This window comes from Esox lucius, chromosome 14 (assembly GCF_011004845.1).
Source record: "Esox lucius isolate fEsoLuc1 chromosome 14, fEsoLuc1.pri, whole genome shotgun sequence".
Classification (NCBI taxonomy): domain Eukaryota; kingdom Metazoa; phylum Chordata; class Actinopteri; order Esociformes; family Esocidae; genus Esox; species Esox lucius.
The window spans coordinates 5485166-5510771 of record NC_047582.1 but is presented as its reverse complement, the minus strand read 5'-3'; the positions used below and the strand labels follow the sequence as shown (position 1 = coordinate 5510771).

The 25606-nt window shown below is 40.4% G+C and overlaps 2 protein-coding genes across 3 annotated transcripts in view; one reads left to right on the top strand and one right to left on the bottom strand.

The window, feature by feature from the left end:
- Positions 1-3420: 3420 nt before the first annotated feature.
- ak3 (adenylate kinase 3) lies at positions 3421-18766 on the bottom strand. 2 transcript variants are annotated; one of them, XM_020053284.3, is made up of 5 exons: positions 18646-18766; positions 10184-10303; positions 8013-8185; positions 4497-4615; positions 3421-4042 (listed from the first exon to the last, which is right to left on the bottom strand). In XM_020053284.3, exons 2-5 carry the CDS (start codon positions 10287-10289, stop codon positions 3922-3924), a joined length of 519 nt encoding a protein of 172 aa, XP_019908843.1. In that variant the 5' UTR covers positions 10290-10303; positions 18646-18766; the 3' UTR covers positions 3421-3921. The 2 variants fall into 2 exon arrangements, with proteins under 2 accessions (XP_019908843.1, XP_010875675.1); XM_010877373.4 differs by lacking the exon at positions 18646-18766 and adding an exon at positions 13466-13737.
- rcl1 (RNA terminal phosphate cyclase-like 1) overlaps positions 18169-25606 on the top strand; it is a 23751-nt gene continuing 16313 nt past the window's right edge. The window contains 2 exon segments of the mRNA NM_001303641.1: positions 18169-18327; positions 20050-20121. Coding sequence (NP_001290570.1) covers positions 18198-18327; positions 20050-20121 — 202 coding nt within the window. The 5' untranslated portion in view covers positions 18169-18197.

Sequence of the window (25606 nt, the reverse complement as noted above, 5' to 3'; positions counted from 1 at the left end):
GTGTGAAGATATGTTATGATCAAGACAGGTTTCCTACCCACCTATCTATCCAAGCCACTTTGATTCTTATTACAATTCTCTCTTTAAAAAGATTCTTTGGCTGATAGACGTGTGCTAAGAAATGCATTCCGGGAATCAACGATCACCAATAAGCTTGCAGGCACCCAAGTCGGACTTCCTCCCCTCCAACCCAGGCCATTTAGCGCTGCCCTATGCTGGACCTCAGAGATTGTTGGAATGTCGCGACCAGGAGTGAAACACCTGGCTTCACTGATGCAACTTGTATTGCGGCTGTATTTAACTGTGTTGAAATATATTTTTCTGTGTATATTTATTCTTCCTTTTACTAATTTAGGTCATTATTGATGAGTGATTACAATGTGGTGGATCCATTTTCAGTTTCTTGGCCCATTAGAGTTTTTTTTAAAATAACCAATGGCAGCACAGTGACATCCCTGAGTAGTTTCCTTCCTGTTGTTTTTAGTTTGGTACCCTGCAAAAAATAACTGTCCCTCTTTATTAGACTTTCAAAGAGCTGTAGTTTAATCAGTGCTTGAAATAAAACTATTCTCAGAGGGAACTTAGAGTTTGAATAAAATGGGGACAGGAAGGGGTTATTATTTAAAACATCAACATCCATACTTGCATGCAACTATCATTTTAATTAATTACTTTGTGTATATTCTTTGCATTTTGGAAATTTTGAAATATTTGATCAATCCTAAACATCTGAATGAAATCACTTTGAATCCCACTTTGTAACAAAACAATATGAAAAAAATCCAATGGGGGTGAATACTTCTTACATCCAATGTATGTACCAGTATATACAGTGTATATAACTACTGCTATTTTCTTCTGTATACTATATACACAGACACACACAGATACAGTAAACTGTATGTAACTACCATAGCCATGAAAGCCTTGGTGTAGCTGTGGTTCTTTAACTATGCAAAGCAATGAGTTAGCTGTATTACTACTGAATACTGATTTTTGTTTCTGTTACTGCTTGTGAATCCACTACAACCAACCCTTCTGAAATTGTCAAGGACAAACGCTTCTCAACGTAACAGTGTTTGTCTGCTGTACTCAAGTGCTTATAGAATTGATTGTAAAAGCGTGATAACATCCTGTACTAGGCTCTGCTTTCATTCTCTTTTTGAAATAGAACAGAATTTAAACAATGACAGTACGTGCAGAAAATACAGCTGTAATACCTTAGGCCTACCAGCAATATTAGGTAGTTGAAGACATTCTGCAAAAGTTCATAGAAATAAACAGAAGACATTTATGGGAAGCTGTTTGTTGCTTTTCACCATTTCTTTCAGTTTACAGTATAGTTTTTTATATCGAAACATGCATCATAATCAGGGGCAGAATTGGGCAGGAGCTGAGCTCCGGTATAAACGGTCAAAATGATATTTTACACAACTGGAAAGTAAAAATTAAGACCTAAACCCCAATTTAACCCCTGATTTGTATCTTCCAGGAATAACACCTATTACACTTGTTTTATAATAAAAATTTAATAAGGTTCATAAAAATGTATCCATTTGTAAAAGCATTAAAAAAAAAATCATCAGAGCAGATAATGCTCTACAAAAATACTACATATGATTAGCTGGTAAGACAATGTTGCTTTTTCAGTATTAATACATTCTAGATCGATAATCTATCCTCCCATGACAAGGTCACAGCAGTACACAATTAGACATCAGCAAATTAAAGCCTTTAAATAAAAAGCTAAATGATGAGTTCTTAGCCTGGTGTGCAAACTGACTTACCTATTATGTTTCACCATTCTCTTTACATTAAGTCTGCTTTAATATGGCTAGGAACTCAAAATGGCAGCTATTCTAAACTACACCATTCCTTAACAAATATTTAACTACAACCAATGCAGTCAGTCATGTTTTTCTTGTTAATTGCATAGTAGTCTAAAACTAAGATGATAAAAACAATGGGAGGCAACAGGCACTGCGCTACACGTGATTAAATCACAAACTGAACATAATTATATTTTGCATGTTATGTGTTTCCCTTTATCATCCAATCCTCTCTCACATAGATTGGTATAAATTGGACTCAAAATCACCTAGAAACCAGGTACAGTGGATATAGAAAGTCTACACACTCCTGTTAAAATGCCAGGTGTTTGTGATGTAAAAGAATGGGACAAAGATAAATCATGACCTATAATTTGAACAATTCAATTGAAAAACAAACTGAAATCTTTGAGGGGGAAAAATGAAAGATAATAACCTGGTTGCATAAGTGTGCACACCCTTTTATAACTGGGGGGTGTGGCTATGTTCAGAATTAACCGATCACATTCAAACTCATGTTAAATAGAAGTCATTACACACCTGCCATCATTTTAAGTGAATCTGACTAATCACAAATAAAGTTTAGCTGTTCTAGCAGGATTTTCCTGACATTTTCTTAGTTGCATCTCAGACCAAGCCATGGTCCACAGAGAGCTTCAAAAGAATCAGAGGAATCTCATTGTTGAAAGATATCTGTCAGGGGAAGGGTACAAAATAATTTCTAAGCATTAGATATACCATGGGACACAGTGAAGACATTCATCATCAAGTGGAGAAAATATAACACAATAGAGACATGAACGTCCCTCCAAAATTGATGAAATGACGAGAAGAAAACTGGTCAGGGAGGCTTCCAAGAGGCCTACAGCAACATTAAAGGAACTGCAGGAATTAAGTACTGGCTGTGTGCTATGAGGCAACATTCCGAAAGGTATGTTTGGCGCAAAAACAACACTTCACATCACCCAAAGAATACTATACCCACAGTGAAGCATGGTGGTGGCAGCATCATGCATTGGGGCTGTTTTTCTTCAGCTGGAACCGGGGCCTTAATCAGGGTGGAGGGAATTATGAACAGTACCAAATTCCAGGCAATTTTGACACAAAACCTTCAGGCGTCCGTTACAAAGATGAAGAGGAAGTTCACCTTTCAGCATGACAACGACCCAAAGCACACATCTAAATCAGCAAAAGCATGGCTTCACCAGAAGAAGATAAACGTTTTGGAATGGCCCAGCCAGAGCCCAGACCTGAATCCAATTGAACATTTGTAGGGTGATCTGAAGAGGGCTGTGAACAGGAGATGTCCTTGCAATCTGACAGATTTTGAGCGCTTTTGTGAAGAGTGGGCAAATATTGCCTGTCAAGATGTGCCATGCTAATAGACTCCTACCCAAAAAGAGTGCTGTAATAAAATCAATAGGTGCTTCAACAAAGTATTATTTTAACGGTGTGCACACTTATGCAACCAGGTTATTTTGAGTTTTTTATCTGTTATTTTTCCCCCTCAAAGATTTCAGTTTGTTTTTCAATTGAATTGTTCATGTTATAGGTCACATTAAAGGTGGAAAATGTTCTGACATGATTTATCTTTTTATATCCACTGTACATATGGAACAGCTTGGTTTGGTTCTAGACCTGCTTGTTCTGTCCTGCCAACTCTTATATTCTAAAAAGAAAAGGTTCCTGGAGGACCATGTAGGGGTCCTTAACACTGAAACCTTGGACCTCAAGACAAGTTCCCCCTCCTTTTTTATAAAATACTTATATGAGTTGAAGTTCTTGTAGAGGGTTTTTCAAAAACCTCTTTTAATAGAGAACCGTTTACATTTTTCTTCCTAGAACCTCTACTTTTTAGAGTGTACAGCCATTATTTGGTGTGACCGTGCAAGTTGTCAAGAAAATTCAAACAGATCTTAGAAAAGGTTAGATAGGTAGTGAACAGAGATGGAAAGTGGCATTGACTCAATGTGTGGTCTTAAGTGGCATGGTCTTATACAGGCACATAGTTACTGCTAGGCTTTGGACCGAAAAGGTAATTCCTATTTGAAGTTCTGGTGAACTGATCCATTCATTTCCCTCAAAATGGACACTAAGCTTTCTCACCAACTGTTTCATTTTGTGCCAAGAGTTTTTTGGACAGGAAGGCCTGAACATGAGGCCAAATCTTGTTGGTTTCTGTTCCTGAGAATGTCTCCAACACCCCTTTACTCCTGTTGGTAGACAAACATTTAGTACCTCATAACCATCATTAAACAGTTGCAATCACAATATACATTAGCAATAAACCAGCTCCTTTTCAGTAGGTATTGAATATTTTGAAACAGAGAGGTACTGTTCTCTGCAACTCAGTTTGTAACTACATAATGCTTTCAAGGTTACCAGCAAAGGTCATTCAGTATTAAACAAAGAGCATGAAATAGCTGCACAGGGCAATAGATTCACTGTTTAGTCCTTTGTCAAAACCTAAATATTCTGTTGCGGTTTAGAAACACAAAAAAGATCAACAATACCATATTGGAATGTATCTAGTACAGTTCATCCAACAGACACTTAAATCAAAGTAACAGCATATATCTGGTGTTTAAGAATTTCTCCAGTAGGTCTGAGACTGAGCAATATAAAATACATCCATAGGAGACTGTGTACAGCTCTAGTTTTCGCTACCTGTAGTACTCTAAGACCGGCTGCGTCTGGTTCTCGTAGGCCTTCAGCCTTCTGTTAACCGTGTCTGGTGTGTCATCATCTCTCTGAGTCAGAGGCTCTCCGGTGACATCATCGATACCCTGTGGGCAAAAGGGCAAAGCAAAAGAGACCGAGCAGTGAGTTTGTGAAGACTGAGATTTCAGTTAAACAACAGATTGCAGTACTCGTATTCTAAGCATATTTAATTTATTTTCCAAAGAGTTCAGCACGAATGATTACAGCCAAGCTGTCATTGTACTGCCATACTTAGCTATTTTGAATAAGAAATTTGGAGGAATGAAGAATACATTTTTGTATTGGCTCCTATTCTGTGATGGAATTTCTGGTGCAAAGAGCATGCAAAGAGAAAGTGGGAGCCATAAAGAATACAAGTCCAACAGACTTATTTTCCCAGATGTGCCCTCTACACCAGTGTCTCCCAACCTTTTTCAGTTACTATACCCCCAAAATGTTTTTGCACTGCTTTCAGTTCCCCTGAAGTACCCCCTCATGTTAATTTCACTAGTAAGTCTATGGTGTCATGAGTGTTTTCAAGTACCCCCTGTGGTGAGGCCAAGTACCCCCAGGGGTCCTAGTACCCCTGGTTGGGAACCACTGCTCAACACAATAATCAGCAGACGCAATCACCATCAGACTTGGCCTCTATCATTTCAATTGTCATTTTATATTACGGATATTGGTTGTGACTTCTTAAATGAGATATTGTGAAGTACTACATAACTTCAATAAATTATTAGTGTTAATATTATAGTGGCATAAAAACTTGACACCAAAGCCAGCGTTTCTGGTCCTGAGATATGTGAGTGGGACAAAAAACCTAGTTATCAGAAGCAATAACATCTCCTAGCCTAGTCTTAGGCACTCAAAGATATCGCTAAAACACTTTAAACTCCTCATAACCTTGTGACCATAAAGACAAAACAACCTACAGCATGTGACTGCTACCTTAACTGAGATTGGTTCCACTTCTCTAAAGACGTGAATAGACTTATGTAAGGCACAGATAATTAACACCCCCCCCCCCCATTCCAGACCAAACAGGTTCTAGAGTGCCAAGTCCATTCTGTTTCCACAGTTAACGTGAAACAATACCTTGTGATGACATTTGCGCCTGCATTAAGCATTCAGTCCTCTGTCTCATCAGCATACAAACATGGGGTAAATGTTCAATCAATATGACTTAGTGTTTAGATAGCGGCCAACTCTCCTACCAGTGTGTTATTACTTAAAACCAATGACACGGAAAGAATGCAAAGACACAGACAATGTGCATGCTGTGAAAAGTAGAACACAAGAGGATAAGAGAGGGGGAGATCTCATTCAGTGTTCTATTCATCGCTGAGAAGGCTAGAGAGTAGTGTCCACTCACAACATTTCCACTGGTGCAGTCAGTTTACCCTGCTAACAATCTGACCACACATTTTCTATTGGATCCATTGCAAAAGCCTGATCAAACACAGCAAATGTACTTGGACTAATTCAAAATGCTGTTTTCACCCAGTCCTGCTAACATTGCCGCCATCGACTGCCAGCAAGTCTGTTTGCTCCCGTTTAATTGTATGGATTGGAGCAAAGGTCTCCACTTGAATTTCAAAAGCAAACAAAAGTCCAAAATGGCCCCCTATTCCCATAAACTCCAGTCAAATGTAGTGCACTGGATTAGGGGACATGGTTCCATTTGGTATGCAACCGTCTAATCTGTTAGATCCCTTAGCACTCCATCTGTCCCATGCTCCTCTATCTCTCCAGGCCCTAGGGACAGACTGTCTGTGCCTAACTGTTTAAGGAATGTTGTTTGAGCATCCATATCTTCATAGCATTACCAGCAAGCAGTTGGTTGCTTTGTGGTTGACAATTAAAGAACAGAGTGATTCAGATAAAGCTAAACGATAGGTAATATATGGTGTGTACTGAAAGATATACTATATGGTGGGAGACAACACAAAATACTGTAGCTGTCATCTGGTTTAAAATTTTTCTTAGATATACACAGAGTGTATGTCAGGACACTGAAAAATTATGCAATTATTATGTAACAAGGATTACCTCATCTGATTACAAAAGAGAAATAAGCCACTCAGAAAGGATTACAACAACAAAACAAACATGATCCGGATTGAAGTTATTCTTAATACAGCTGATTTCAATTTGGAATACTTCATTGAATATAAGAAGACATTTTTACTAAACTTTGTTGTTAAGAATAATAATATTTGTGGCCTAGCATGGCTAAGCAGTCTAAGCTGCTGCCTTTACTGCACATGTACGGCAGCATGGGTACCAATTTGGCCCACTGCTCTTTCAGCAAAACATTTCTTCATTATCTTTTAAACCTCTTCTGTCAAATAAAGAGCCACAGAAAATTATATATTTGAAAAGACAAAAAGAGTAAAAATTTGGGAAAATTCAAACCTAACATCCATTATATTATAGTCACTGATTTAAGTTGCATATAGGAAGATTTGTAATCAACCTAATATGATAGGTTATTAGCTAGATTAAATGTTTTTGAATGTTAAGCAACCTATTCCACTCTGTCATCTGTTACATGTTAAAGGACTTCAATTGTTGTGCTACATATTTTGTACAGCAACATTTTGGTACAGTCTTCAGAAAACATTTCACACACAAAATATTAAAATGTTATCGTAAAGGTGGTTTAGGTTTTTCAGGTAACCCACCCATACCTACAGACAGTATCAAACATTTTATTTCATGGTCATATGCATAAGGACTGTGTGTAAAATAGGTCTGAATACTTTGGAACAGAAGCCTTTCTAAAGCTTAAGTGAATACAGTGCCCCTTTGTAATTATTTGGCTTGTACACTAAAAGTCTGGATTTGAAGACAAATAATTACCAAGATGTTGAAGAATAGATTATCAGCTTTTATTTTAGGGCTTTTATATATATCGGTTTCACCATTTAAAAATGGTAACACTTTATTTACATTTCAGTATTGGGACATATTAATATCATGCTCAAATTAAGCACTTATGTTGTATTAGTCAACACATCCTTTGCATGTAATAACTGGCATAGGTCTGTGACATACTGACCCCAACAGCGCCTGGGTGTCTACTCTGGTGATGCTTTGCCAAGGCTGCATACATATTCAGTATTTTTTTTGAGTACTTTTTACCCTAAATCTCACCGCAAATTATAGGAATTTTTAATTGGATTTAAACCTAAACATTTGTCTATTTATTTTTTTTATAAAGCAATGTCTAACGACTTTGGAGGCATTTGCTTGTACTTCAGCAGACAATATTTTTCATTACAGTTCAGATTTTATTCTGCTTCTGATGTCAGCTGTCCAACAGACTATGTATAAAACGTGTTGTCGTTTATACAAATATGCACATAAATACTTTACAAATACCTTTATACAGAACCTATTTATCTATATTTTTATTTAGGCTCAATACAAACAGTGTCTAGTTGTCAAACACAGTGGTGTCTCATAGACTGGACTTACAGCGATCTTGGGAGGGTTGAAGTCAATGTTGTAGACCCGTCCACTGGGCTGGTGGACCCAACGGGAGGTCAACCTCTGTTTAATAGTCTGGAAAGGCACGTCTAGGTTGATGACTGTGTCTACTCTGAACACGTTGTCCAGGGACTCTGCCTGAACCACAGTACGGGGGAATCCTGAAGGACAGATGGACAAACGTTGAGTTTTCTTTTGGGGATTCCTTGCAGCATCCCTTCTCCAAAGATTCCTAGAAGCAAGATTATGTTAATATAATACACTGCTCAAATAAATGAAGGGAACACTTAAATCACACATTGGGTCTTCATGAAGGAAATATATTAAAGGTCAAAATCTTTACAAAACATTGTGTAATTCATTGAGAGGAACATGACGTAACAATGGTCAATGGAAACCAAAATCACCAACCGGTTAAAGGCAGGATTTAAACACAGTAAACAGTTGAAATCACAGGCTGTTCCAACTTGTGTGAATTTCTTCACGGCAACTCATAATGTGACTCAGTAGTTTGTATGGCCCCTACGTGCCTGTATGCACTCCGGACCACATCTGGGCATGCTCCTGATGAGACGGAGGATGGTGTCCTGGAGGATCTCCTCCCAGACCTGGATCAGGGCATCAGTGAGCTCCTGGACAGTCTGTGGCACTACTTGACGGCATTGGATGCACCGATACGTAACATCCCAGAGGTTCTCAATTGGATTCAGGTCTGGGGAATGTGAGGGCCAGTCAATGGCATCAATGCCTTCATCATCCAGGAACTGTCCACACACTCTGTCCACATGAGGCCCGGGCATTGTCCTGCACCAGGAGGAACCAAGGGCCCACTGCACCAGCATTAGTTCTGACGATGTGTCTGAGGATTTAATCCCGGTACCTAACAGCTGTCATGGTACTGGTGGCTAGCACATGGAAGTCTGTGCGACCCTCCAAGTAAATGCCTCTCCACACCATCACTGACCCAGCGCCAAGCCAGTCATGCTGGATGATGTTGTAGACAGAAATATGTTCACCACGGCGTCTCCAGACTCTTTCACATCTGTCACATTTGCTCCGTGTGAACCTGCTCTCATATGTGAAGAGCATGGGGCGTCAATGGCGGACATGTCAATTCTGGGGTTCTTTGGCAAATAGCAGTTGAGTGGCATGGTACGAAGCTGTGAGCAGAGGTCCCACAAGAGGAAGTTGGGCCCTCATAAAGTCTATTTCTGACAGTTTGATCAGAAACATGCACACCAGTAGCTGGTGGTCATTTTGTAGGGCTCTGGCAGTGCTCCTCCTGTTCCTCCTCGCAAAAATGGGTAGATACCGGTCCTGCTCCTGGGTTGATGCCCTTCTACGGCCCTGTCCAGCTCCTTGTGTAACGGCCCATCTCCTGGTAGCTCCTCTATGCTCTTGAGACTGTACTGGGAGACACAGCAAACCTTCTTGTGACAGCACGTATGGATGTGTCATCCTGGAGGAGCTGGACTGCCTGTGCAACCTGAATGAGCTGCAGGTACTGCCTCGTGCTACTAGCGAAACACAAATCTAGAGAATAATTTGTCCAAAAGAATAAGGAGAGAGCAATTGCCTATGGCCACCACCTGCAAAACCATTCCCATTTTGGGGTTTGTCTTGCTTTTGCCTCTGCAGTGCACCTGTTATCGTTTTCATTTGCACCAAAACAGATGACATGAATTCACAATCACTTATGCTTCCTAACTGGACAGATTGACATCCCTGTATAATAGACTTGGGGTGTGTTATACTGTGATGATTTCTTGTTCCCTTAATTTTTTGGAGCAGTGTGAGCATGTGTTTCATACAGCCAATCTCACTATTTCAAAACGAAAGTGTTTCTGGAATTGACTATATCTTATCCAAACCTATGTTAGTGTGACCCTGTCTCAAGGTTAATTGCTAGAGTAGACTAACAGAGAACATATTGGTGTCCCTACGGAAAAAAGCCTAATTAGTGTGGATTAGAGTGTGTGTGGAAAGATGTTAAAAACATGCATTAAGCTCCCCGAAGCAAGTGGTACATTGTGAAAATGTGTTGCCTGTACTGTTTTTCATAACGTGGGACACCCCGGAACATTAGCTGTCTGTTTCAGGTGTGTGTAGAGTATGGTCAAAGAGGACTCATTAGCGAGATTCAGGTGCTTGATGCTTACCGTCCAGCAGCCAGCTGCTCTGGTCCATATTCCTCATCTCGGTCAAGATGAGACGGGAGATGACATCATCAGGTACCAGCTGTCCCTGATCAATGCATGACTTCATCAGGAGACCCAACTCTGCCAGAGGAAGAGATGCGTTATGCGTTACTAATGGGAAGATCTAATCTAAATGCTTTCGGGGAAGAACCCAAACCAAAACCTCAAAGTGAAGGCAGGCTTTACTTTGTATTTTCTATTGACAATGCATGCAATCACATTCAGAATAGAGTTTAAATCATATATAAAACATAATCAACAATATGATAATAATAATACTATCAAAAAATATATATATATTATGTTAGGAAAATATTTAATTGCTTATATTCTATATTTTCTAGGTCAAAATGCCAGTTCATTAATTTCTCATTAATTGCTTTGTCCAGGAATTTTCCATTACAGAGTCACAGATTAAACAGCAGAACATGGTTTATAGTTTATGTGAAGTGCATCTCTAGTGTTAAGGAAGCCATTCGGAAAATAGTTTACCAAGTTACCAATTATTATACATTGGAATGTGTTAGGATCTAGTCTACCCTTAAAGTCATTCTCTAGCTTATTGTAACATTTCAGACAGTAGTTTTGAAAGTAGCAGTAATTCTGATGTTAAAAATATGTTGTGAATCCACACTTACCTTTAATAAATTATTACTCTGGAGTCAGATATTAACAGAATGTGAACTTTAGCTTACTGTATTAAACATGTACAGTATTTCTGTAGTTAGCTACCCCATTACAAAAATGTTAACTACTACATTTCTGTTAAATGTTGTTAAACTAGTAGATTAACTACACATAGTTCACTAGTCCCTAGCACTGCTCACGTCAGACTAAATATAAACGTTTATGTATTTTCTTCACATTATTATGCCTGTGCCCTGAAACATATTATTCCAGAGAGTAATGGTAACATGTCCTGAATTCAACATAAGGTTACTCTTCAGTTCATGATGGTCCTCATAGCTAATTGGACATGATCCCAGATTTCTGGGACAGTATGATAAAGTAGTGGTTGAATGTTTAGAGTCTCATGCCTGTTTAAAGCTCAAGTGGCAGGGGGTTAGATAAGAGAAGCTGTTTCAGTTTTGGAGCTCAACTGGACTGAAAATGTTTGGTTATTTTAGTCTGGTTGAAAACAGACCTTTTAATCAAGGGGATCTTTACATTTGCAAGAACAAACACCCACAGGTTTGTGAAAAACTAAACCCCCTATTCAGACATACAGATATGGAATATTTACCTCAACACCATTGGCAAATGAAGGGAAGCTCATTTAAGAAATGTCACTGGAAGGTAATACTTCAATATCATTTGTTCTTTAAAAATCTAAAGAAATGCAATTTCATAGTATGGTAAAAATAAGTAAACCTCTACATTCAATAACTCAATGCAGTAATTTCTTATAACTTATCAGTCTCACATTGACTGGGAGGAAATTTTGAAAACATGCTGTTTAGTACTTAATAGTATTGAATGGGTGATTTTTATGGACTCTCCCAAATGAATGATATAATAATGCACCCCCATACCATCACAGATGATGAATTTTGAATTGTGCGCTGATAATAAGCCGCCTGGTCCCTCTTCTCTTTACAGTAGTATTCACACTTATTTTCATGAATCATACCAAAGGACAGTTTTCCACTTCACCTCAGTCCATTTTTAATGAGCCTGGGCCCAGAGAAGGTGGCGGTTGTTCTGGATCTGGTTTATATATGGTTTCCTCTTTGCATGGTAGAGTTTTAACTTGCATTTGTGGATGCAACAACATACTGTGTTCCCAGACAATGGGTTTTGGAAGTGTTCCTGAGCCCATGCAGTGATTTCCACTACAGAATCATGTCTGATTTTAATGCAATACCACCTGAGGGCCCGAAGACCATATTGGTTTTTGGCCTTGTCCCTTGCGTGCAGAAATGTCCCCGGATTATCTGAATTTTTTATTGATATTATGTAACGTAAATTAAGAGATCCCCAAATTGTTAGCAATTTTACATTGAGAAACATTATTCTTTAATTGTTCTACTATTTGCCAGTGTAGTATTTCACAGAGTGGTGAACCCCTCCCCATCTTTACTTCTGAAAGACTCATCCTCTCTGGGATGCTTTTTTATACCCAATCATTTTACTGATTTGTTGCCAATTCACCTGATTAGTCGCCAATTCACCTGATTAGTCAGATGTTCCTCCAAGTTTATTTTTTAGTAATACACATCTTTTCCAGTCTTTTGATGTCCCTGTCCCAACTTCTTTGAAACGTGTTGCTGGCATCAAATTCAAAGTGGGCATATATTTTAAAAGAAACAATGAAATGTCTTTTACAACATCTGATGTTATCTGTGTACCCTTGAATATAGGGTCTAAATGATTTGGAACATCATTGCATTCTGTTTTTCTTTACATTTTACACAGCGTCCCAGCTTTTTTGGAAACAGGGTTGTATATCTGTCAGAGACTGGAATGATGTACTTTGAATTGCATGTAAATGGCTTTGTAACCCCTCCCAGACACATGGGCATCAATAATCTTTCTTCTGAGTGACTCGGATAGGCATTTCGATCTTGGCTTGATATTTTACCATATGGTTAAATCAGACCACTGGGACAACATTTTGACAGGGGATGTATGATAAATGTAAAAACAACATTGTATCTGTTACCACAGTTTGACAGAAATTCCTGATATGAAGTCCAGGTTGAACAAAAATACTTAGCTGAACTTTATCGTTCTCCCCAGAAGGTCAGATGAGAGATCACACAATCATGTGAGAACAGAACTGTTTATTCAGTACATTGCATGCTTCCGTCAGCTTGCATACCTTTATTTCTTTCTCTTTAGGCATACGTTAAGAATTTGTGCAGAACATCCAAAATAAATGGATTAAGTCACTAGAAAGTATATCACTAACAACCTCTGAACGTTTATATCTTTTCTAATGTCACCTCTTGCTATGGTGACAAAGACCTAACACAAGCAACTGGGAACCGCCTGACTATTCTTCGTACAAACACTATTACAATAATGCATTTACATTCTGCTCAAATTCATCAGCCACCACCGATATTATACTCAATCAACTCTATTTTATCAATCCCTTGAAACATAATCAGCTGTCAGAGCCAATACTGCTGAAACAGTATAACACCGTCAAGCAATACGGTGTTTAAGCATTGTTGCTACGAACATGGACTTAAAGGCAAGCACTGTTCAAATGCTTGTGTGGAGGGTTTAGAATCCTACCTGTTTTAGATTTTATGTTGGACCTCAGAAGGTCCCCACTTGAAAGATGTGCTAATCCGAAACTTTTTACAATGCGCCCTGACACGGTGCCTTTCCCCGAACCCGGAGGTCCCATGATAACCGCCCGTAATATCCTTTGTATAGCCATGTTACAGTCTTATTGCTGTTATCACTATGTGCAGAAATCAATTTTCCTCTTCATTAATGCGTTTAGACGAGAGAAGGTTCACGCGCCCTCAGTGCCCGAGTGTATACAATCGTCTAATACAATCGCCAACTCTGGGCGTGCATCGTGTCTGTGGGCGTATCCATGCTAGCGAGGTAAAGTTAGTTTTATTATGGACATTATGTGGATTTTCGTTTTCAATTGTCAGTATCTAAGTCAAGCATTCCATGACCATGAAAATTACCGTTTCGGAATTGGGATAGGATGGACTACAATACACACCTTATTTTCAAAATTGAGATTTTTTTGGGGGCAATTTCTGAATTCAATCGTCAATAGGTCCTACAAAAAAGTATTGGAATATTTAAACATACATAACCTGAAGAAGGGAAGGATGGACTACAATCCATGGCTTTTAGATTTTTAAAATTTTACAATTCAAAATGTGATTAAACATTTTTAAATTTCAATAGCTCATACAAAAAGTGTGCCATGACTATGAAAAGTGCATATTTTATCGGGGGATAATGAACTACAATCCACAGCTTCTACTTTTTTTACATTTCAACATGTGTTTTAAAAAATTTGAAATTCAATAGCTACTAGAAAAAGTGTGCCATGATTATAAAAAGAGCACATTCTTAATAAGTGTGGGTGGACTACAATCCACAGCTTTTAGTATTTTAAAATATTATATTCAAAATTAGAAAAATAAATTGAAATTCAATAGCTCCTACGAAAGTGGAATGCTTGACTTCATAGCTATTGACAAGAAATAAAACGCCTAACAACCGAATGTTCAATATAAAACAAACTTTACCACCCTCTCAAAGCTCGGTTTTAGCGGTTCAAATCATCTTTTTTTGCTAAAACCTCTAAGCCGGTAGAGAACCGTGTTGCCAGGTGGAGAGGTTTCCTGGCAATTGGACTATTTTAATGACACTGTGCGGGCAAAAACGGGTTGAGCGGGTCGCTTTACAGATAGAGCTGTTTGGAAAAAATAGCGCTTGTGCAGTTATTTTATGTAATAGCGGGTGACTGTGCACTATACTTTCAATGCGCTTTGGCAACCCTTGTAGAGAAGGCGGTAGCCTAGTTCAGAAACGAGAAACCAGCTTCCGCTCGCTACAACGAGAACACGTGTCTCCCCCAAGACCATTTGTGTACAGAAAAACTCTGGCTTGCTGACACAAAGTAGCTTATTGGTCATGACACGTTAAAGCCAGCTGACGCCATATTGGTACTTCTTAGAAGGAGCAGTCGTAGATGGGAGCAGTATCCACAGAAATGAATGGAATTAACACACCCATAACATGTACAACCTCTTTCCAAAAACGTTGGGATGCGGAGTAAAATGCAAATAAAACAATGTTGTACAAATCATTTATCCCTATATTTAATTGAAAATAGTGCAAAGACAACATATCAAATGTTGACCAAGATAAATTGTATTGTTTTTGGAAAATATATGCCCATTTCAAATTTGATGCCAGAAACATGTTTCAAAACTGTTGGGACAAGGGTCTTCCCAGTCTTCCTTGTCTTCCCTGACAAAGATTTGTGGATGGCAGCATACACTGATCAGCCATAAGATTGTGACCACTGACAGGTGAAGTGAATAACTGATAATCTCGTTATCATGGCACCTGTTAGTGGGTGGGATATATTAGGCAGCAAGTCAACATTCTGTCCTCCGAGTTGATGTGTTAGAAGCAGGAAAAATGGGCAAGCGTAAGGATCTGAGCGACTTTGACAAGGGCCAAACTGAGTAAGAGCATCTCCATAACTGCAGCCCTTGTGGGGTGTTCCCAGTCTGCAGTGGTCAGTACCTATCAAAAGTGGTCCAAGGAAGGAAAAGCGGTGAACTGACGACAGGGTCATGGGCGGCCAAGGCTTAGGGATGCATGTGGGGAGCGAAGGCTGGCCCTTGTGGTCTGACCCAACAGACGAGCTACTGTGGCTCAAATTGCTGAAAAAGTAAATGCTGGTACTGATAGAAATGTGTCAGAACACACTGCATCACAGTTTGTTGCGTATGAGGCTGTGTAGCCGCAGACCAGTCAGGGCGCCCATGCTGACCCCTGTCCACTGCCAAAAGTGCCTACAATGGGCACATGAGCATCAGAACTAGAGCAATGGAAGAAGGTGGCCTGGTCTGATGAATCATGCTTCCTTTTACATCACGTGGATGGGGGGGGAGTGCGTGTGTCGCTTACCTGGAGAACACACGGCACCAGGATGCACTATGGGAAGGACGCAAGCCTGCAGAGGCAGTGTGATGCTTTGGGCAATGTTCTGCTGGGAAACCTTGGGTCCTGCCATTCATGTGGATGTTACTTTGACGCGTACCACCTACCTAAGCATTGTTGCAGACCATGTGCACCCTTTCATGGCAATGGTATTCCCTGATGGCATTGGCCTCTTTCAGTAGGATAATGCACCCTGCCACAAAGCAAAAATGGTTCAGGAATGGTTTGAGAAACACAACAATGAGTTAAAGCTGTTGACTTGGCCTCCAAATTCCTCAGATCTCAATCCAATCGAGCATCTGTTGGATGTGCTGGACAAACAGATCTGATCCATGGAGGTCCTACCTCACAACTTACAGGACCTAAAGGATATGCTGCTAACGTCTTGGTGCCAGATACCACAGCACAACTTCAGAGGTATAGTGGAGTCCATGCCTTGATGGGTCAGGGTTGTTTTGGTGGCAAAAGGGGGACGTACACAATATTAGTCAGGTGGTCATAATGTTATGGTTGATCGGTGTATGTTGCTCTTAAACCAGTATATATTGTTCAGCATTTATGGTGCCTTCACAGATGTGCATTTTACCAATGCCATGTGCACTAATGCACCCCCATACAATCACAGGTGTTGGCTTTTGAAATGTGCACTGATAACAAGCTGGATGGTCCCTTTCCATTTTAGCTCAGAGGACACAGCATCCATGATTCCCATAAATAATTTCACATTTTGATTTGTCAGACCACAGGGCAGTTTTCCACTTCCCCTCAGTCCATTTGTAGATGATGAGACCCCAATCTCTTTTCAATTTTATGTTGAGCATCATTATTCTTTAATTATTTGCCCACTCAGTCTTTCACAGAGTGGTGAACCCCTCCCCATCTTTACTTCAGCCTCATCCTCTCTGGGATGCTCTTTTTATGCCCTATGTTATTTTCCTGTTGCCAATTTACCAAATTAGTTGTGAGATGTTACACCAGGTTCTTTTTGCCAGACCGCGTAAGTGGAGCCGGCCTAGAAGAGTGAATGTCTCGACTGAGTGAGTGAAATCAGCCTTGAGTAAGTGGATGAGTGAGTGGATGAGTAGTTGGGTGGGTAGTTACATCCGGTTAAATGGCATAGTGGTTAAAGATGCGGACTACAAACACCTGGTTCCGCATTCGACTCAGGTCACTGTCAAAACAAATTATTCTTTAGTATTTGTTCAGGACAGACTTCGCTGGCTACAACCTTCAGTAGCTACTTTATAGGAATTTTCTAATACACCCTCCTCGATCAGGTAGCTGTGCACAACTACAGCCACGAAACAATTAGGATATCTTATCTTTAAATTCTGTAAAATTGAAGCTGAGTTAGTTTGCACACAGCTACCATGGAGGGTGTAAGGAGCAAAAGAAAGCCGTCCTGCCCCGTCGGTGTACAATCATCATCCAGGATTTTCCCTTTCCCCAAAGCTATAATTGTAAATAACAAGGAATGCACACGTTTTTTTCAAGTAATGGCATTGCTTCTGGACTCCATATTATACACCCCACTATAAGACTTAAACATAAGACAGAACTTTGAGATTCTGTGGCCGATGATATTGATGAACAATACATTGTTATTGTCAATTTTATTATTGCTGATAAACCGACTGATATGAATCCTGGATGATGATCGGCTTAACACCGCGGTATATGAGTTTGAAATAGGCCTACCACGGTACCACTCCATATAAAGTTTTACAGTTCTAATTGCGTTGGTAAATGGTTAATAATTACAAAGGCATCTCCGAGGATTTGGGATACGGCTAAGTGATGTTTCCATCTCAGCGACGGGTCGATCGCTTCTAGGAACATCAGCCGTACAACAAATTGTTCGATAACGGGGTTAAATACGAAAGCTCGTATGCAAATGCTACTGCGTGTCTAGCTGAAATTTAACTCATCCATATACGAATTAACATTATACAACTTGAACAATACAACGTGTTTTCCTATAGTTTTCTCTACAATTCACACAAATTGTACACCGCTGGTAGGCTTTCATATGCATAGACTATGCGCAAGTTAGTGATTGAACCACACACAATTTGAATACTAATCAATCTCAAATTAATTGGTGATATTTATTAACGCTCAACATTTCTCTCAAATTAAACCATTTAGCTTACTTAACGGTATATGCATTCTGTTTAACTGACAAAGCCGTGCTAGGGGGGCACCTGGTGGTTATTCTCGGTTATTCTACATGTCCCTTTAAAATTCCCTTTCTGTCCCTCACCACGTTCCGTAATTCACCCACCACCCTCTTGAAACACGTGGAAATAACAACAACATGGCAAGCCAGGGGCTAAACTACGATGGTTGTAACTTTTTTAGACAACGATTAGTATTATCAACACTAAGTGGCAAACGAGTCAAGATAACAAACATACGATCTAAAGATGATAACCCGGGGCTGAGAGGTAAGTGGCACACAAAAGCATCGCGGTATTACTAAGACTACTCTGTGCTAACCTGTACGATAGCTACATATGGTTAGCATGTTAACGTTAGCTAGCAATACTACGCAGTTAAAAGTTAATACTTAAAAAAAACTCGGGTAGACTGAAATTTTGCTGATTGTCTCAATACAAATAGTAATTACTCAACCAGCTATATTAAAACCACACATTCTACAATATTTAGTTAGGAATATAGTTGTTGTTCATGTGGTATTTTTATAGTGATTGTTAGCTAGGTAAACCTTATATCAGCTGCTATGTGTCTAACCAAATACCTACCATCCTCTTCGGTTCAATTTCGTACAATATGCTTCTGTCATCACACACACTTAATCCGGAAAATTAGCTCATAGGCTAACAGTCACGGAAACTGAGCTTGCTGAAGTTGGGTTGAGCAAACTTTCTTTATGCGGACTGCAGTCTGAAGGAAATTGTGTTTTTTGTTAAAAGCGGATTGCAACATCCAGCGAATAGAATATCATATTACACTGTTCGTGATATATACCGGAGCAAAGATGACAGGACCTTTTTGTCGAACCGATTATCTTTTGGACAAAATGTGGATAGGTTATGGAAAAACATTTCTTGCTAGAAAACGTTTTCAAACATGTTTTAATATTTGTTCACCAGCCAAGAAAAGCGAATGTCTCTTACTGAGTGACTGAATGATTACCTCTTGTTAAATAGCGTAGTGGGTAGAGACCCGACCTATCTACGTCTGGTTGAACACACGTCTGGTGACTGGTGTTCGAGTCTCGTTGTAGCAAGATAGACAGAAACATCGCTGGCTACAACCTTCAGTAGCTACGTTATACTAAGCCTAAAATAATTGTGGAGTCATTTTCATTAAGTTAGGAAAACCGTGTTAGGGCGTGGAAAAGCTATTGCCAAGGATTGCGCCTTTTCTCGCTTTTCACGTTTGAATCAACATTTTAATTTTGTTAACCACAAACAAGGCATGTCTGTGAAAATGAAACGGCAAATGTCTTTTCATTAACATTTTAATTTTGACAGCAAATGTGCATACGACTACATGAAAATGCAAATCACATGATTGCATTAACATTTTCATATTGACTGAAATAATGCAGGCACAAGTGGAAAATGAAAATGCAATGTGGTATTGCATTAACATTTGAATTAACTTAACTATATGTTTCCTTACCTGGTACTATCCTTACTTTTGCCCAATGGAAAAGCAGAAAAGGCGAGACGTGTAGAGCCGAGTCGAGCTGGTACCATGTAGTGGAAAAGTGCAATAGATTTTACTTTCTCTCATAAAAAATATAGTCAGCAGAAAGGACTTCTAAGTGCTGGCAGTTTAAAATGGGCTGATGTTACGACCACCACTTCAGATCCCAAAGAACGTATTTGCCAAGTAATTTCACTACAACTTAAATTTGTAAACCTTCAGTCCTAGACAAGGCTTTATCTATGTCTGTGAAACTGACCCTTAATGTTTTGCCACAAAATGGCGATGGACCCACTGACCTAAACCAATAGAACTTTAGTTATTAAAATGTTACACCCTTGCCTCAGATCAGTAAAACCCGAACTGGCATGATACGTTGTTATGAGTGTTGCACCTCTCTGAGTCTTCACAATGTTTCTGTTTGGCAGTAATGGGATGTCATTACATCGGTGGAGTTACACCATGATTGACATTATGACTCTGTGTTTTAGACTTCGAAGCCAGCTTCATCCGGCTTTTGGACAAAGTAACCAATGGGACCAGAATCGAAATCAATCAAACGGGTAAGCAATGAGAGGATGAATATATAGAGCACAGCCACACTTTCTTATATGGCCCTAGTCAGAGTATACCCTATGTGTTCCCAATACACGGATCAGCCACAACATATTAACCACTGACCGGTGAAGTGAATAACACTGATAATCTCAGTGTGTCAGATATATTAGGCAGCAAGTGAACATTCTGTCCTCTAAGTTGATGTTAGAAGCAGGAAAATGTAAGGATCTGAGTGACTTTGACAATGGACAAATTGTGATTCCTAGACGACTGGGCCAGAGCATCTCCAAAACTGCAGCCCTTGTGGGGTGTTCCCAGTCTGCAGTGCTCGACAGGGTCATGGGCAGCTAAGGCTCACTGATGCATGTGGGGAGCGAAGGCTGGCCCATGTGGTCTGATCAAACATGAGCTACTATAGCTCAAATTACTGAAAAAGTGAATGCTGATAGAAAGGTGTCAGAACACACAGTGCATCACAGTTTGTTGCGTAATGGATTGCGTTGCACCGGACGTTTACCCCATGCTGACCCCTGTCCACTGACGAAAGCACCTACAATGGGCACGTGAGCATCAGAACTGGACTACGGAGCAATGGAAGAAGGTGGCCTGGTCTGATGAATCACATTTTCTTTTACATCACGTGGATGTTGCTTACCTGGAGAACACATGGCACCAGGATGCCCTATAGGAAGGAGGCAGTGTGATGCTTTGGGCAATGGCCCCTTTCAGCAGCATTATGCGCCCTGCCACAAAGCAGAAATGGTTCAGAAATGGTTTGAGGAACACCACTACGAGTTCAAGAGGTTGACTTGGCTTCCAAATTCCCCAGATCTCAATTCAGTCGAGCATCTATGGTATGTGCTGAACAAACAGGCCAGACTCATGGAGGCCCCACCTCGCAACTTACAGAACTTAAACTGAAGTATGTTTCTTGAATACATATTCAAACCCTGTGCTTTGGAAACTCCCAGTTTACAAAGATGAAAGAAATTGCCCTAACGAAGACACAGTTGTTGTGCCATTGGCCTCTGCCTGTGAACCAAAGTTCTCAAGGTTGCTGTGACATTTCCTAGATTAAAAACCCACTGTTGTAGAATCATTGGTCAGGCTGTGAAATGGGAACATTTTGACCAATAAACATTCTACATACACTATCAGTCAAGTTCCGTGACACCCCCATTTCTCAATTTTGTATAGAAATGTAACAGTCCAGTGAATAACCTGAAATGTTACTGTGAAGAGAAGACTTTGAGCTCCAGGCTTAAAAGGTCAAGTGGCAGTAATAAAACCATTGGTAAGTTGGCAAAATAAGAGGATTGCCTGGGTCTTGAAGTGTCGCCAGTGGACTACTAAAGATTGGGAGGTCTTATTGAATTATAAAATTGCTGGAGCCAGAGTCGGCAAGAGTGGCAATCTGAACCAAATTGGCTTCCTCAGCATTTTGCAGTGCCATGCAATACTCTCTGATGTGCAGGAGTTGGTCAGGGGTTCATCCCACAGCAAGATTATGACCCAAAACATACCTCCAGAACTACCTTAAAACAAAAGAAGGTGGTAGGCTTAAAATCATGGAATGGTCTGCACAGTCTCCATACTTAAACCCCATTGAGCTGGTTTGAGATTAACTGGGCAGAAGTTTGAAAGCAAAGCAACCTAAAAGTGTGACAAATTTGTGGGAACCTCTACAACAGTGTTGGGAAGAACTTTCGAACAATGGTTAATTACCATTGTAGAGAATAATGCCACTAGTGTGTTCGGCTGTTATGGCTGCAAAAGTTGGTTATTTTTAGGGATGTAACGATATCAAAATCTCACGGTACGATACAATTTCGATATTGACCTCACGGTACGATATTTATTGCGATATTGTGGAAAAGCTCACGGTATTGTTAAATAGCTCACGATAATGTTTGTGATGATAATAGCAAAAAAAATACTGACATTTATTCTGCTTTTGCCAGTCAACAGGCAATTTATTTTTGTATTTATGGATCATGACAACATAAAACGCTGATCACATAGTGCTTTTAAAGTGCAAGTTGTAGTCAGGAACATCAATATTCTGTATAATAATATTTGGTTGCATAACTGATTCTTCTGTGCAATGTGCAAGTTAAGAAGCAACTAGAACAATTGTAAACAATAGGGAATTCCCTTTAAGTGCAAACAAAGATCAAGTTAAGTCAGGTTTAAATGTGCAAAGCAAATACAGCCTTTTAAAACTGGTATTTAGGAACATAACTTAAACTTAAATAAAATAGTCAGTCAAAAAGCCTTTTAAAAAAAACTGACCTATCATTTAGCTTATGTTCACATTTTTCATCAGAAAGATCAAAATATCTACATTGCAAGGGAGAAGAAAAAAAAACAGTAAAAAATAAAAAATCCTTAAACAGTCTTTCCCGTGTTGTATCGCAGTTTACTGTGGCAGTGCTTGCACATAGTCCATTGTCTGTCCACCACCTTCTCTCCTTTTGCGTTTTTTGACACGGCGAAACCAAAATGTTTCCAGACATCTGATTTAAAAGCTGCAGGGGCTGGCACAATCTCAACTTCGGGGTTGTTGTTTTCATCCTTACAAGTATCGCTATCGGCCATGCTGGCTTGCTGTGAGCTTGTGTGGACAGCGTGCAGTGTGCAATCCTATTGGCTTAACAATGGTTGTTGTGACGACGCAGCGCAAAGGATCATGGTCTATGTAGTTAACAATGATTTGTTCCGCGGGACTGTGTTTATTCCTCTTGCTTTTTGACGGACACCTGTCCTTTTAATATTGTAACCCAACCACGACGATATCGAGACACGTTTACCACCACGATAGCGCGATATCGTCAATATCGTTACATCCCTAGTTATTTTTAGTCAAAAATGTAGATTATGTTTCGTTAAACAAAATAATTCCATAATGTATTTGTTCCATGCTTTGATTTCAGAGTACAGTAAACTGTGTGAATTTCAATAAGAACTGGAAAGATTGAGGTGTTCTAAAACTTTGGACCGGTTGTATAAGTAGAAAATTTAGATTTTGGCAATAAAGTACAAAAGCATAAATTAGGAAAAGTATACGCATGAAAGTGTTTGGATATCCCAGTGGGCACATTTGGTTCCATCATCAGGAAAGTCATGAAAGTGACCCAGCTGCAATATGGGAAAATGTGTTGCGGTCAGAAGATGCGAAGCTAGTTCTTTTTGACCATGACACTGCTCTTTTATCAGGGCACACTGGCCCTCATTTATCATTCTTGCGTAGAAACGGGCGTATATGTTGGCGTAAGATTTTGTTTACACTCCTCTCACCGCCTGATTTATGAAGCTGTGCGTACCTTTAAAATCCAGGTGTAAGCAATACCTGCCCTTGATAAATGCCGCGGCTGAAAACGATCGTCATTAGAATAACACGCCCCTATATATTCAAGTCTCCGCTTCCCCCACGCCCTCATTTTACACCATGGACACACGGAAGACGGCAAAAAAGAGAAACTTCTCTGACGTGGAGATTGAGACGATCACCAGGGAGGTAGAAAGAAATAAAATTGTTTTATTTGGCAGTTGAAAAAGCGGAATAAAAGATGATGTGATGTGGAGTACCATTCATTCACATTAATAATTGCATGACAATTTGTAATATTCGTCTTATTATTTTATGATATTTATTATTAATGAAGTTTATTGTTATTAAAAGAAGAATGTCATATTTATTTTGTCAGTCTGAATTATATTCTGGTCATTAAAAGCCTTTTATTACTGAACCCAGTCTGTGCGCAACTGCCGGGCCTAACCCTGAAACGTCATGTAAAGCACACAGGCTCGCATCTGAAGGAATACATATAAATCAAATGCTTTGGTAAAGTCAAATTAAACATAGAAGTCCATGTTGCACAAAAATAAACACTGAAGTTTGTAATTATGTTGTTGTTTTTTTTTTAAAGTGGGTCATAATATATCATGTCTTTTAGTTTGTCAGTGCGTTAGGATTTTTTTTCCTGCGCATTTCTGCACTAACTCAAAACGTGCGTACACCACCTCCTGAGCTGGTGTAGGATTTGAGTGCCGTACGCCAACATCCATATTGATAAATCTCAAAGTCACCGTGGTTTTGGGTGTACGCTGGAAATTTGGTGTACGCACTTTTGATAAATGAGGGCCACTGTCCCTACAAGTCAAGTTTGGTGGCACCATTGTGTTTTGGGGATGCTTCTTATTAACAGGGTCTAGGAATCATGTTTATTTAAGAATGGATGAAAAGCTCCGGCAAAGCTTTGACTGGATCCCGAGGGAGGCTGGAGATATTGAGTCCGAGTGGACCATGTTCTCCACCGCCATTGTCGAAGCGGCCGCTCGGAGCTGTGGCCGTAAGGTCTCTGGTGCCTGTCGAGGCGGCAATCCCCAAACCCGGTGGTGGACACCGGAAGTAAGGGATGCTGTCAAGCTGAAGAAGGAGTCCTATCAGGCCTGGTTGGCTTGTGGGACTCCTGAGGCAGCTGACGGGTACCGACAGGCCAAGCGGACTGCAGCCCGGGTGGTTGTGGAGGCAAAAACTCGGGCCTGGGAGGAGTTCGGTGAGGCCATGGAGAAGGACTATCGGCTGGCCTCGAAGAGATTCTGGCAAACCATCCGGGGCCTCAGGAGAGGGAAACAGTGCCCTACCAACGCTGTTTACAGTAGAGGTGGGCAGCTGTTGACCTCAACTGGGGATGTCGTCGGGCGGTGGAAGGAATACTTCGAGGATCTCCTCAATCCCGCCGTCACGTCTTCCATTGAGGAAGCAGAGGATGAGGGCTCAGAGGTGGACTCGTCCATCACCCGGGCTGAAGTCACCAAGGTGGTTAAGAAACTCCTCGGTGGCAAGGCACCGGGGGTGGATGAGATCCGCCCTGAGTACCTCAAGTCTCTGGATGTTGTGGGGCTGTCTTGGCTGACACGCCTGTGCAACATCGCATGGCAGTCGGGGACAGTGCCTCTGGGATGGCAGACCGGGGTGGTGGTCCCTCTTTTTAAGAAGGGGGACCGGAGGGTGTGTTCCAACTATAGGGGGATCACACTTCTCAGCCTCCCCGGGAAAGTCTATGCCAGGGTTCTGGAGAGGAGAATACGGCCGATAGTAGAACCTCGGATTCAGGAGGAACAGTGTGGTTTTCGTCCAGGCCGTGGAACACTGGACCAGCTCTATACCCTCTACAGGGTGATGGAGGGTTCATGGGAGTTTGCCCAACCAGTCCACATGTGTTTTGTGGATTTGGAGAAGGCATTCGACTGTGTCCCTCGCGGCATCCTGTGGAGAGTGCTTCGGGAATATGGGGTCCTGGGTCCTTTGCTAAGGGCTGTCAGGTCCCTGTACGATCGAAGCAGGATCTTGGTCCGCATTGCCGGCAGTAAGTCAGACTTGTTCCCTGTGCATGTCGGACTCCGGCAGGGCTGCCCTTTGTCACCGGTTCTGTTCGTAATTTTTATGGACAGAATTTCTAGGCGCAGCCAGGGGCCGGAGGGTGT

What these genes read in the sequence shown, in the direction of transcription:
- ak3 (XM_010877373.4), bottom strand. Translation starts at nt 13,613, where the DNA reads ATGGCTATACAAAGGATATTACGGGCGGTTATCATGGGACCTCCGGGT. An exon ending in GAGCAGCTGGCTGCTGGACG is followed by an intron (nt 8,186 to 10,183) that starts GTAAGCATCAAG and finishes TCTGTCCTTCAG; the next exon opens with GATTCCCCCGTACTGTGGTT. An exon ending in CCGGTCTTAGAGTACTACAG is followed by an intron (nt 4,043 to 4,496) that starts GTAGCGAAAACT and finishes GTCTACCAACAG; the next exon opens with GAGTAAAGGGGTGTTGGAGA.